General features: G+C 47.5%; 1 protein-coding gene across 2 annotated transcripts in view; it reads right to left on the minus strand.

Annotated features, from left to right (window-relative positions):
• ITPK1 (inositol-tetrakisphosphate 1-kinase) overlaps positions 1 to 13,956 on the minus strand; it is a 143,084-nt gene extending 129,128 nt beyond the window's left edge. The window contains exons 1-2 of one of the 2 annotated variants that reach the window (XM_035539324.2): positions 13,793 to 13,956; positions 13,312 to 13,487 (exon numbers count right to left, since the gene is read on the minus strand). In XM_035539324.2, the coding sequence (XP_035395217.1) occupies positions 13,312 to 13,406 (95 nt within the window). In that variant the 5' untranslated portion in view covers positions 13,407 to 13,487; positions 13,793 to 13,956. The remainder of the gene's footprint in view (positions 1 to 13,311; positions 13,488 to 13,792) is intronic. The other variant, XM_035539323.2, reaches the window with a different exon arrangement.
• Between the last annotated feature and the right edge of the window lie 863 nt (positions 13,957 to 14,819).

Below are 14,819 nucleotides of genomic sequence, written 5' to 3' on the forward strand. Positions count from 1 at the left end.
GAGTTAACTATTTAATAGTTTTTATTTCATCAAAAGGAGATCGAGCCTTACCAAAGGAAGCCCTCATCCCTGTTGTTAATTATCGGAGCCTTCTTTATCTCCTTGAAGCCAAACTGGCTGCTGAAAACACCCCAACACAGACATTACTGCTTTAAAGACAGAACAACATTTACCAAAACCACTCTGCAGCACAAGCCTTCCTTCGCTGTAAGGTTAGCAGCACTGCCAGTCTGCTCCACCTTGCCTGGATCAGCCCCCCAAAACTAGGGATCTACTTTGATTTAAAGGGGACAAGATGGAACAGGGAGATTTTACATGGACTACGTGCATTTTCCACAAATAAACATTTTGTATTTCAACTTCTACTACTAGCAGCAGCAAGTGTGCTAAAAATCTATTCTTATTGGGAGTTTTCACACCCACACAGCAGTTAACATAAGGCAAGGTGGCAGCAGCACTAACAAGGAACAGGAAACTCGGATACTATACTTGGTGCTACAAAGACATTTCAGATCACCCTACCAGATACTTCCCTGGGTCAAGCAGGCATTCAATGGCATCATTGTAGCATGTTTTAATTACTACCTACCACACTTTTGATTCTTGGCCATCAATCGTTGTTACCCAGCCATTCATTACACCCTTTGAGTGCCCGCTCTCGTTATTTCTGGTGCAACAAAGGAAGAGCACGCCAGCAGCAGAGGTCCACGTGTTGTTGCCCACAGGTGTACCACTGAATTCATGCCACTATGAACAAATCCAATTTCAGGCCCTGACTCTCCAATTTTCCATTATAAAAATAAAAAAGAACGAGGTCTACCTAGTTCCTAAGGAATTCAACTAGATTTCCAACTAGATTTCAGGCCCAGGTCTGCAGTGTCCTCAGCTCTCAGTGGGATCAGGGGAACTCAGCACCTCCACAAGCAGCAGCTTTTGAGTGTACTGGCCTAATTCACGTGCGAGGATTCCTATTTTAGGAATAAGCTCTAGGACCAAGAATTTGACTGCTGTCCAACTGAACTACAGAACAACAGGTATAGAGATGTTGATCTTACACATCAGGAAACAGCTTTGCCCGAGAAGAAATCTGTGGTAGAGCTGCCTGAGAATAACTAACTTTGTTTCCAAATTCTTTGCTGAGCTAGGAACCAGGCATTTTAATTAAAGTCTGCTAATTGCAGTTAGCGTAATTTGGGGTAGGGGGCAGGGAGGAAGTACACTTTCCCACAGTCCACTGGTACCAAAGCTGACAGACAAAGAAAGGGAAATCATTTTAAAAATACACGTTAGGTAGAGTAAGTGTTCTACACGTGATTTGGGGTTTCAGAAACAATTTTTTGCTAGAAGAAAGCTGTGTTGTCTGGTTCTACAACCTTTTTCACAGAAACTCTAGGAACAAGAGAGAATCAGGGAAGCTCCCTGTTAACGTACCAAAGAACAGCCACAGCAAGTCAGACTGACAGCCCAACCTACCCTGCCTCCTGCCTCCAATGTGGCCACAGCTTCTCTGTTTTATAGCCAAAAACACAGAAGAAACATCCCAGAACACTGTTTTTCTTCAGTGATCTCTTGCAACTAGAGCTACACTGTCTTATTATCTCTGTAACAACAGCGGAGGAAAACCTGCCAAAAAGGAGTAGGATTAAGAATTACATTTTAACAGATTACTCGAGACAAAGGACAGATCAAATCACAGCACAAATACATCGTGCCAACCCTCTCAAAACAATACCTATTGTGAGCTAAGATGCTGTACTATGCTGATCAGGAAACTCTTTGACACAGTAGCACAACAGCACAAAAATGAGAAAAAAGGGTTTCACTAGAAGAGCTGGTGGTCTGCGCGGTCCCCGTGGAAGCGACAGCCTGCTGCACCCACAGGTCTGTACAATGCACCCACAGTTATTTTAGTCAGGGAGAAAAGACAAAACACCTTAAGTCTCTCACATTCAATCACTTCTGTCTCCTTCCAGCATCACCAAAAGGCAGACTAAGTTGGCTCACAGGAGCACTTGCATCCATCCCACCAGTGTCTGAGGAACTTTTACAATTAAAAGACAGCAGCTGACAAGCATCAGTCACGTCAAGCCTTCTCCACTCTCCAGAGCCTTCTCAGGAAGGTCTGAGCTTGTAAGTTAGAGATCCATTTGGTTTGATTGAAATACCCAGAAGTGGAAAGAACCTGGCTTCTACTTTAAGGCAAAGATAGACAAAAGAATCTTTAAATTACATTTAGGCCAGACAATAGTAAGATTGAGTGTTATTAATGAAAAAAAAAAGTCCTAATCCCCAAGAATATTCTACCTTGCAGTGAATTGATACTTGCCAACAGGCAATCCTTCACTAGCAAGCAACGAAGTGATGAAGATCAGAAGATCAATGCCTTACAGCATACCCAAAGAACAAAGCTATGATCACGGGGCATTAGGGAAGGAATCAGAAGGTGAACTAGCTAGACAGTTCTTGAAACAAAGTTAGTCCCATGCAAAAGCAATTTAAACTTGATAATAACTCTATGACCAAAGATTTTCACTCTACTCATTTGTGACTAAAACAAAATTCAAAGCACAAGTTCTCTTAGATGGTGAGAGCTGAGAGCCTAAAATAGCATCAGAAAAAGAAAGAAAAAGCAAATGGGGCTTCCACACCCTGTCTAGCAACAAGCCTGTACTTCTATCCCTCAAAGCACGCTAAAATTTTGGTTCTATAAAGGACAAGAAAAACACCAAGAAAACCTACTCTCTTCAAAATTGACTCCAATATAAACTTTGATCTCTTCCTTTGGACAGAGGGAAACGTAACTCCAAAATGACAAGCCCTAAAGTCAAACCTGCAAGCCTCTTCTCCTCCAGTAGGCCCAGCTCCTACCTGCAGTCAGTGCAGCTCGGCAGAGCTAAAGACACAGCATAAAACATGTTATCTCCACAGATTAAACCACCGTTGAGAGGCAGAAGTTTGGAAGAAAACATCTCTCAGGTGACAAAGGCCACTCACTGCTCTGTTCGATCGCCACGTGCTCTTTGCGCAGCACATGCTGCCCCGGCCCAGGGCGCAGGCAATAACACTGCTCCCCTTCCATGCCTTCCCCTCCCCTGCCAGGTCCAGGGTGCAGGTCAGCAACTACAAGTGCTATTTTTTATTTGGCCATCAGCCTTTCATCAGAACAGAAGGCTTTCTTAGTTTCTGTTTTGTTTCCCTCCATTCAAGTCTGTTTTTAAAGCAAAAAAAACTTACTTTAGACAACTGCGTGAAAGAATGCTGAGCTGAAACAACTCTTAAAATACATACCTGAGGCTACAGAAAGGCAGCATTAACTGAAAACCAACAGGAAGACCAGAAAAAAAATACATGCTTTCAATATCGAACAAAAGACAGATACAGATTTTATTTGCAAATTAATTCTACATGTGGCATAAAGGCTAGACAGACAGGGCTTGTGTCACTTTGCAATACTAATCCCGTACTTCACTTTCAGAGGGTGCCCTTCCGCTATATGACCACGTAAGCTGGTCAGGCACTTTTCTCTCTATCTGCAAAGGGGTTTTAGGTTCCCCAAATCCCTCTGCTGTTAGCTGCAAGTCACAGATAGCAAGCACCAGATGAAGTCAGAAGGTGGCCCCTATGCTAGACCCAGCTGCTAGTTCCTCCTCTCCCTCTTTTGCAAGTTTTTGTATTTTTAGCAGGGAAGTCCCTCTTCTTTGGGGAAGAGCTTCTGAACTTCTTACATCTTTTTGACTGAAATGATTTTTTTTTATTGATCAAGAGTCAGGGTGTGTTAGGAAAATAAACACATACGCTTAAAAATAAGTAATGCCTATGCCTTTACAGGTTAAAAAAAGTAGAGAAAAACAGAAGCAACTTCATATTTGCTCATGTTTTAGTAACAACAAAACTAGAGGGTAGACAACACATGCTGATACCTTCTCTCTGCAGTCCTGCGATATCAGAAATGAAAGCGAGTTCAGAAAACATGTTTGAAGGTTTATGCAGAGCAGGGCCATCTGTGGCCATTGAACACAGCATCACGGATACAGCTGCTGCCAGCAGAGCCTCCAACCACCGGCGGCTGGCAGAAGGCAAGAGGCTCTGCCAGGGGGAAGGTGAGCGCGTTTGTGCTGTGCCTCGAACCTCCCCCAGGCACCTGCTGCACAACACCTCCAGCTCTGGCCGGCCGGCCTGGCTCTCCTCAGCTGGCCTCGACACCGGGCTGCCCCAACAGCCCGCGCAGGAGCAGACCTATGATCCCCTAGGACCACAGGGCCCCTTATGATCCCCCACCACCCCTCAGAGGCCAGTGGGGAGAGTGCCCGCGCTGGCTGCTCTACCACCAGGCACCGGTGCTGGATCCTCTCAACCGATACGGGCTTTCTGCAACAGCAGGGAACGGCTCTGGCGAATTGCTGACAGGCAGCTGTACAACAAGCATACCTGGCTGGGTTTAGGTGGCCATTACCAGACTCACTAGAGCACAGCATATTGCTACAAGAGGCAAGTGTTCACGACCCAGCTCTACAAGTGACGACACTTTCCGCCCTGGTAACGAAACCAGGCTGACGAGATAGAGAATAAGCCGAGTCATTATGCCAGCTCTTGTAACCACCGAAGCAATTTAGGAGGGGCAGGGAGCAAGGAGGGCCGTGCTCTGCCAGCGCAGATGGCGAAGGAGTGGCACGTTGCAAGTGGACCTGTGTGATATCATTTCCTTCCAGCGCCATTAATCACCCCAGACATCGTTTGTTCTATCAACTGCTAAGCAGTTACCCCAGCACACAGATAACTTTATCGAGGCCGGGCAGTGACAGCCATTACCGAGCACCACGCCAGGCGGGACACCTCGCACCCACTGAGCCCTCTGAACCATCTCCTTCTGCTGCGAGGAGAGGCGTTACACCAGCACCGTCCGACCGAACACTGGGGGGAAGTAGAAAAAAGTCTCCAGCACTTTAAAACACAGGATTTCAAAAGAGGACAACGATGTTGCTCACAGCCACAACACGCAGTCCAGGCCAGGTCTCTGAAGGCACCAGGGTTTCAGCCTGTTCACATCCTGCTAGGGGCAGAAGCTCCCTCAAAGCGCAGACGCATCTGTAGTATGGCCTGACAGGGCAAACACGGGGCTTCAGAAACACTGCCAGCAGCAGCCCTGCTTCAAAGTTCAAGATTTTATCACTTTGCCTTCTGCTACAGACACAGCTCCAGTATTTTCTCCTTCACGAAGAATCCCGTTTCACAAGGCAATGCCTGGGGACCCAGACCGAATACACAGAACTGATGCGTACAGAGGGGAAGGGCTGAAGACAGCTTGTTGACAGGCAGAAAGAAAAGCCTGAGAGGAGTGTGATGAAGAGCGAAAAGTCAATCTGTTTTTTTGAGGAGGAAGAACAGACCTCAAATTCTTCCAAGCAAGCATGACTCAGCAGTGTGTGACAAGACAAAACGAGATGCGCTTATAAACCTTCACCAACTGGTATCCCAGGGGACAGGATTAAACAGCTCAACGTGAACTGAACCTGTTTCCAAGTCCCCAGCCTGGCTCTGCCAGCTGCTTTCCTAAAAGCACAGTTAGACCTAGAAATATGAATTCCTCTACTGCACTGAACAGGTCCCTGGGAGCCCCCCGAGACCTCAGCATGCTCACAGCCACCCGCTGCACAGGCAGCAGCCTGGCCATAGCAATGAGTAGGCTTCCATTTTGCTGCCAGGAATCCTTCCACCATCAGTGGCGATCACATCCCAGACAAGAAGCTCAAAGCACTGCAGTTAGGAGGAAGGAGAATGAAAACTAAGACAGCTTTACCTGGAAATAAGCCCTCTTCCCCCCTCCCCCAAATGAAACTCAATCATTTTGAAAGCCATTCGTGAAGTACATGGTTGTTCTCCAGTGGTGATTTCTCTCTGCAGAGGGACAGAATACTAGCCAGTATTCGTGCAGTGTTTGGACAGTGGGGAAACATCAGCAGCTTCCTCCTCGATCACATAAAGGGCATGACTCCTTCTGAAGGGAGCTGAATTCCATCAGTACAAAACAAAGCACTGTTTCAAGGACTGAACACTGAACTCAAAAATGAGAAAAAGATAACCATACAGAAGAGTGTTTGTTTCACAGCCCTACAGCATAGATGAACCCAGCACAGGTGCTTATTTTATCTATTATCATGCTTATTTTAGTCTTTCACAATGCTTTACTTCCCTGTTTCCTTGGAACATGTTCAAGAATGCTGCCTCACCAAAAGGTGTCAAATTTGAGATAAACAGCACATAATCTGACCAACATCATGAGATACACTGTCAATCAATGCTTTGCAAGTGCAGTACATTAAAGCAGAGCAAACACTTTCAGCAGGCAGCTCTGAAACCCCTCTCAGGTTGAGCCTATACACTTTTAAAAGCTGAATGCATTTAGACCTCATCTCTGGGCTTCCCAAGTCATGACTGCTGAAGTAGTAAAGGTTCTTCAGACCACTTAAGGTACACAAAGAACTTTTTCTTGGACAATTTCTGCACTAATACGGATTGGACAAAGCCGCAGCAGTGACATGAGGAGAGGTCAGCATCTCTGCCCTGAAACAGAACCACAGGCTCGTGTCATTCCCAACATGTCTGTCCAAACCCTTCTTAGAAGTTCTGAGCAACAAACTTTGCTGCCTAAATAGATAATCAGGGTACTTTTTCCAAATCCTAGCATTCCTCCTTCTTGGTGTAATTGAAGCTCACTGCTTTTTGCTTTACCCATAATGGAACCAGGAATACACCATGCTCTTTTTCCCCTACAGCAGTTTTTTAAAGTGTCCAAAGATCCGCCCAGTTCTTTATGCTGAATACCACAGTACTATTCACTGCATTTCCAAGACCTCCAATCCTTCTCACTGCTCTCCTGTGGACACTTAGAGCTGACCTGCCTTCTCCCTGAAACACGGGGTCCCAAACCAAAGGCAGGGTAAGCAGCAGCCTTATCAGCGCCATGCAGGATGGATACACCATGTGCCTGGCAGGCCATGTTCCAGCTTACGTACCCCATCGTGACATTTGCTTTTTGGCAACGCCGTCAATTTGTATTCAGCTTGCAATCTGCAGAAGAATCCAGATCTTTCTCTGCCACCTGACCGAGGTTATTGTTGTTCCTTGCTGCGTATCATCTCACGCAGGCTGTGGTAAGGGGATGTACCGCAGGGAGGACACAGACTTCCTGAATCCAAGGTAAATGATTGCTAGATCACGAAACAGAGTCACCATGAAAGCAGTGATTGTTACAGTCGCCTCTGCTGCCGCGCAGCTGGGCGTCGTGTTCCCATGAAACAGTTCTGCAGGCATAACACAGAAAGCTTTTCACGAGAGGGATGCCTGTCAATCAGGGCTCTCTGAGGGAGAAAATGCACATACACCCAGTTATTCTGGGATGCCACGTTTCCTCCTCTACAGGCTAATGGAAGAAGAAACAGGAACCCAAAACCACACCGAACTTTTCCTCTAAGAAACACACATTTTTTTACTACTACCCTCAACATGTTTTCATGGCTTATTATAAATTTTATCATTTAGCTAGTTGGGAGATTTTGTTAGAGCTGATGTCAAAAAAAGAAAAACAAAAAAAAACATACCCACCCATCCGGCCCCTGGTTGCTTCTCGTGATATCCATTGGGGGATGGAACTAGATCTTTAAGGTCCCTTCCAACCCAAGCCATTCTATGACAGTATTTCAGCCTAACACAAGCAACAATGGGAGCTATTGATCGATGCACATACATTTTATTTTATGGCCTTTAAGAATGTAAAAGTTAACTGGCACAAGCCATGAGTTTTAAAAAAGTTGTATTTAGTGATTAACAGTGAGTTGGGGTTAAAGAACGCTCCCTCCCCCCCTCCCCCGCCAAGTTCTTCTTGGAAAAAATACGCAATATACCTCACAGCCTGCAATATAAAGAAACGGATTAATTTAATGTCCTCAGACCAGCGTTATTCTTAAGTCTATCTCAAAGCTCATATTTAGGTTCTTGTGCACAGGTCATGCTGCAAAAGGGACCATGTATAAAGTCTAGAAAAGAAAGAGCCATACAGACTTATAGCACTGACAGCACTGTTTATACATTTTATGGCATTGATTTACTAAACAGAATAGCTTCTAATACATGCTAAAAGACAGCTGAACTATTTACCACAGACACAAAATGGGAAGAAGCAGGTTGAAGAACCAACTTAGCTTGAAGAAAAAAGAAAAAATGAGAAAGAGCAAGATCGAGTCAGACAAAAATTTAAATAAGACACATTAATATTTTGCCAGGTAAAAAATAATTGGATGCTATGTTCAGCAGATTGATTTAGTAGCAACATCAGAATAGCTTCAACATAACAAATTAAAACAAACAAAAAAAAGTGATCTGTCATACTGTCAAATGGTCTTCAGGATGAAAAGCTCTAACAGGAATTGCACACCCAAAGAAAAGCGTATCCCCTTGCATAAAACCAAAACCAAGAAGCACTGAACTGATGCAGGTAGTTATTCACAAACACAGGCTCAAGTTTCAGAACAGCCCTCAGCAGCAGGTAGCACCTAGGAATCCAAACCAGATCAAGAAGCCTTACTTTCATGTGTCAATGAATGCAATCAGTTTGTCACAGATGATTTCTCAAGGGGGGCTGACAGTTCAGCTTGCTCTCTATAGATCAAGGTGACAAGGCTTTACCAGAAGGTATTCCTTATTACTTCACTTAAATTTTCTTCCGTTATGATCAGAATTTGATTTTCTCAGAATTTCTAGAATTTCCTGAGAAATTGTTCCTTCCAGGCCCTCACTCTTCGGTGGAAAAACACTGCACAATAAAATCTGACCATAAATAATCTGGACTTTAAGATGAACAAGCACAGCTCTGCTGTCTGTCAAACTGCAGGATTTATCATGACACAAATTACATCTTCAGGCAACTCTTCAACTCCTTTGCTATTCATTTTCTACGCGCTATAAAGAGGATAAACTGACTCAGAACCTACACAGTTACACAGGAAAGCTACCACACTTCCACGGGAACTTAAGAGGTGCACATGTGAATGCTTTTTCCCCAAATAACTGAGAAGTATCTTATAATTCCTAATGGGGTGACTTTAAGTTATCTCCTCTTGGGCATGTCACTTCACCTTATAGCACTATAACGTACTCACGTAGCCATAACTTTACTGCCTCACATCTTCATGGCCCCAAAGAGGCAATATTAACTGATGACACACAGAACAGCTACCAAGGAAATGGAGGCTTTTATAGAGGCAACAGCCCCTTGTAAACAGCCACACCTCACTAATCTGAACTGGTGCCAAACATATACAACTCATTTTTCAAACAGATAGAAGCATTTTTCTGTACTACTACTGTACTACCCTCCTCATATGGCATGAGTCTCTTTACTCACAACATCCAAGGAGGCCTGGCAGTACATCTATGCAGAAAAAAAGAACAGTCTACAGGAGCCTTTACCACAAACTGCAGCTCACTCCACAGTCCTGTCACCTCAGTAATGGAACGGGGCATCTCCATTTCCCTGAGCTTGCCCTAGTGCTCACGCAACCTGCACAGAGACCATCATTTCAATGTCAACAAGAGGAGCAGGGAACAGACTGGACTGAAAGTTTTTGCCAACTGCATAACCACTAAAACCAGCGTGAGACAGTGGATAAGGCCAAACAGCTGGAAGAAGGGGGAACTGTTCCTTTCAGCAGCAGCAGCAGCACACATGACAACACCAGAACTACATTTTCACACCACACGCTCCTAACTTCTCACTTAGGAGTCCCTAGAAAGCTCGCCTGACTTTTTAGCAGGCCACAGATACTCTGCATTTTACCACGAGCCAGCTACCTAAAGCTTTGAAACCGTGCCATGCCTTGGTGGAGCTGAACGCCGCGGCTCCAATGAAAGCAGGCGGGAGACGCAGAGGCCAGGGATCCACACGCCACAGCCGCGGGGGGCCTGGCCGCGCAGCTGCAGGTGCGGCACATATGCCAACATGCAGGGGGTACCCAACCCCACACAAAGCACGGCGACCTAGCAGCTTTCAGTCAAAAGCAGAGGCCAACTTGGCAGCAGTAGCTTCTTTAATCGCCTCCTGACTAACAAATTGAGCGAGGCAGCAAGAGGCCTGCTCTGCGCAGAGGAGCTCAGCCCCACGCCACAGCTCGCAGGGGAGCGTCGTGGTACCGGCGAGGCTGACACAGGGGCGCGCTCCTCCCCACCGACACCGCACGCTGAGGAACGCAGAAGCCTTGCAGTGCGGACAGCTTAGGCAGAAAGCAGTCGCTGGGCGGAACTGAAAACCGGTGTGGGAAGCAGAGGCCAGACACAAGCAGGGTGACTGTCCCGTGGCGCGGTGGCAGGTCCAGAAGGAGGACAGGAGCGAGCCCGGTCCCTGACCCAGGTTCAGCCTCCCTCGGGAGGTAACAGCTGCAGGCTCAAACCCAGCTTCCCCAGGCAAGCGCTCTGTCCTCTGGGTCAGCAACTCTCCGAGCACAGCCCCAGGGCTGTGGAAGCATTAAGGGTTGCACTGGGACGCAACCCAAATTGGGAACCACTGCCTGGGCTATAAACGTGGAGGCAGATACCACCACAGCCACTGCTTTCATCTCCTCAGGCGACGTCTGGGAGGCACAGACAAGGCTGTTACACTCCGTGAAGAATAAAGCCCTGGCAGGACGTCGCTAGTGTGCCACAGTGAGGACCACAAGCACAGGTGAGCTCAAAGGCCCTCAATACAAGGCCTGTTACCTTGTGAATACAAAGCTTAGGCAAACGTCCCAGACACTGTGTTCAGGCAGGACAGGCTGTTCCAGACCTACGCACCTGAGGAGATTTGTATCACAAAGCAAAAATTAAAAACAAACAAACAAAAAACCAGAAAGCAGGCGCCTACAATTTTTCCAATTTTTTTTTTTTTCCACAAAACTGCTTGGAAGGATTCAGATGCCAAAATTTAACAGGGAAACCTACCAAACCCTAGCCTAGGTTGCACATCAAAGCTGGATACAAACACCAGGACAGCACTAAGGGACCTGCCCAGTCTCTGCGGAGCACAGACCTGAAGACAGGGCTGCCTGTGCCCCAGAGCAGCACCTTCATTGCTGGTGCACTCACGCTCACTCACATCTTGTTTCAGCTAGCGTTTTTCATAGTGTTTCAGTTCTGGAGTACTGCTGGAGACAAAACCTGAAACCACTCCTGTGAAAGTGGTTCAGCACTTAGACCGTCTCCCAGAGGATGGCTCAAGCTGGTTTTCAAATATCTGTCCCTAATCCCTCTATGGCACCGGTGCCTCACACTAGAACTGGCTGCGCTGGCAGACTACAAAAAATTGAAGACTTTTCTTATCTCAACAATACTCTGGGTCTAAAAACAGCACACTTGAGGAGTTCATTAGGCGTCTTCTGTTACTTTCCTGGGTTATATAACTGCTTCATTGCAAACTCGTACAAACAAAACTGAACTTTGTAGTCATCCAGAAAGTATATCCCTAGGCAACAGGCAAATAAAATCCCAGTAACAGTCACCATAAAATACATAGAGTAGACAGACAGACACACAGTCCACTCTAACGCATGAATCACTGTACAGGAATGAGTACACTTGCCTTATTTCCTACTATGCACAATATTTCTGGTAAGATGTATGTTGAGCTTGGCACTACTTTTTCTGCTGCAATAAAATCATATAAATACACAAGTAATCAAGTAGATATTATGCATAAAATGCACGAAATCTTTGCCTAAATGAACATGGCTTCCCACTGGTATCAATGGAAGTTACCAGGATGGACGACAAAGCAACTTGCTCCAGCAACTGCATTGATCTTTAAACCCAACACTTAACTCCGCTTCTACAAACAGACTAATACTAAGTGCTTTTTAAAAGAAAATAATTGAAGCATGATCAAATAGACATATCTATCCAACATCTGCAAATGGTATTCAAAGCAAGCTTAACTTGTACAGAGTAAGGTAGCCTAATTTGCATCACAAAATTGGGAAAGCGTAGCAAGAGAGACACTTTGGGGTCAATTTTCATAGCACTGCCAGGACTTAAAACTATTAATAAATTTGTACAATACACAAAGAAATTGTGTATCTACATTATGAAACATAAGCATAAAGAATTTCTGAAGTAGAGAAAGTAAAGCAAGGCATATAGTCAAAAAGAGAAGCAAGAACAGCGGAGGACGGAAAGTCACCTTTGGAGATTCCTAAACATAAAGTACCGCATACGATACCAGGAATGAAAAGCAAATAACTATGAGAAACTAGCTATGTACTTTCTAAGATTCCTCTTAGTTTCTGCTTATGAAATCCAACCTATACCCAACATCAAGGCCCTAACAACAACAACATTTCTCTAACGCTTATTAGAGGTTAAAGTGTATTTTCAAGCATCACAAAAAAAAAAAAATAATCTTTTCGGCAGGCTCAGAACTTGGCATTGCTCTTCCGGAAGTATTTTGTTTGGAGAACCACATGAAATTTAAAAAGACATTAAACCAGAACTTGAGGTCCTTTCTATATTTTAAGAAAATCTGGTAAGTTTTGCTGAGGTTTGACAGAGCAGATACAGAATGCCAAGAACACAGGCTGATGCAAAAGCTTCTGCTACTTTCTCAAAATAGTTTCCTGCTTCTTGTGCCTCCTTCATCTTCACAGAGAAGAGCCAGTGCTGCCAGCAGGAATTCAGAATGCGCGCACTGCTGTTTTTAGCACGACATGCCTTAATAAAGCGTACCTGAAGTCTTATAAAATGTATTCTGCAAAGTCTGAGCAGACTTTACAGAAATTATAAAGATGATGACTTAGGACATTTTCAATTATCAAAGTTTATTTTGTATCCTTGATATAAATGTAGTAATGGAATGAAATAAGACAAAACTGTTCTTCAGAGGCTATAATGCATGTGTCACGAGACCTTGGACCCACATGAAGTTCACGCTTACACTTCAATAATAAAACCGATTGTGCAACGCACCGCGTGTGTGATCCTCTCAGCTCCCCCGATGAAGCCCAATTACAGCTTCTCAAACCGCCGCGCACCTCGGGGAGCACGCCAGCCACAGTTACCCCGCTCCAGCCGCCTCCTCCACGTCCCAGCTCAACCCGGGCTCCCGAGGGGCCGGGACACACACGGCGGAAAGTTACCCCCGCTCATCGGGCTCGTCCCGGCGACGGCCGGGCTGCGGGAGCCGCCGAGCCCCGACCGAGGGCCGGGCAGGGCTCTGGGGCGGCCCCAAAGCGCCCCGCAGCCGCCCGGGAGGGCGCAGGCCCCGGTCCCGGCGCCGTGCAGCCCGCTTACCGGCAGAGCTCGGCGAAGGCCTGGAAATTGAGCTTCCTGATCTTCTTCTCGCTCAGCCAGTAGCCCACCCGCTTCCCCTTGAGGAAGGTCTGCATGGTGCCGGGCGCGCTGCTCCCGGGCGCCCCGGCGGCTGCTGCTGCTGCTGCTGCTCGCACTCGGCGTCCGCGGAGCGACGGCTTTAAATTTAAAACAAAAAATAAAAAATAAAAGAGAGAGAGAGAGAGAGAAAGGGAGAGCAATCAGACGGCTCTGCCGAGGGAGGACCCAGCACCGCGCCGCCGCAGCGAGCCGGCCGCGGCAGGCCCTGCCCCGCACGGCGGGCAGCGAGCCCGGCCGGGCCACGGCGTGCCCCTGCCGCCAGCCAGAGCCCAGCCCAGCCGAGCCGAGCAGAGCAGAGCCCAGCCGGCACGAAACCGCCGCCCCCGAGCCGAGCCGAGCCGAGCCGAACCGTGCCGAGCCCGGGCCGCCCCCCTGCACGGACCCCGCCTGCACGAACCCCGCCGCCGGCTCGGCTCGACTCGGCTCGGCTCAGCTCAGCTCCGCTGCTGCTGCTGCTGCTGGTGGTGCTGCTGCTGCTGCGCGGTGCTGCTGCAGCCGCTCAGCTCCCCATTTGCCCGCTATTCGCAACCGCCTCCACTTCCTCCTCCTCCTCCTCGTCCCTCCCTCCGCCCCGGCCCCGGCCCCGGCCCCGCCCCGGGCGGCCCGGCCGGGCCCGCCCCGCAGCCCCCGGCGTGGGTGCCGGGGCGGGGGTGCCCGCAGCTGCCCGGGGCGGTGTGGCGGCGGAGCTGCGTCCTTCACGGCAAAAATAACTAAAATAAGTCAAGACGTGAGTTCTCGTCGCACAGCCGAGGGTCTGCCTTCTGCCAGCACTTGGCAAGCGTCTGGAAGGGTTTACGCAGAACTTTCAATAACAACAATTTCTTCTTTAACTTCTTTTTTTCATGCTGGTTGAGCACCAGCACGAGCTGGCATTCCTCCCCCCCCCCCCTTTTTTTTGAGGGGTGCATTCCTAAATGCCTTGGCAGCTGCTCTGCCTTTGATTCCAGCTGAAGAATATCTCAGTCTGAGTTACTGTGGTACCTCACAGCCCGAGCATTATTTTCCATCCCTTCTTTCTCCCCTCAGTCTGAAACGAATATCACCCAGCCCGAATGCTTGTGGGGTGACTTGTGCTTCGGTTTTGGTTTTCTCTCTTCGGGGGTGGAAGAGTAATTCCTTCGCGGGGGTTTGGCAGCACCTGAGGCGCGGGCGATGCTCTCGGGCCGTGCTGCTGTGAGCGCTGCGCGGCTCTGGCTGCTGGCGGTGCGTTGTGCTGACTCACAGGGCCACGGCGAGTGCGGCCTCACAACTTCGTCAGAAACCTGGTGGGAGCGTCCGTTCGAGGGAAGGAAGGGGTAAAGCCAGGGAAGCCTTAAGAAACACGAAGGGGGTCATTGACCTAGGGAGTAGGTAGAGACCGTTTTACATTCCTTTCGTTATTTACATTAACAGTGAAGTCATCCTAAGCC

Source organism: Cygnus atratus, chromosome 5 (genome assembly GCF_013377495.2).
Source record: "Cygnus atratus isolate AKBS03 ecotype Queensland, Australia chromosome 5, CAtr_DNAZoo_HiC_assembly, whole genome shotgun sequence".
In the NCBI taxonomy this organism is placed as follows: Eukaryota; Metazoa; Chordata; class Aves; order Anseriformes; family Anatidae; genus Cygnus; species Cygnus atratus.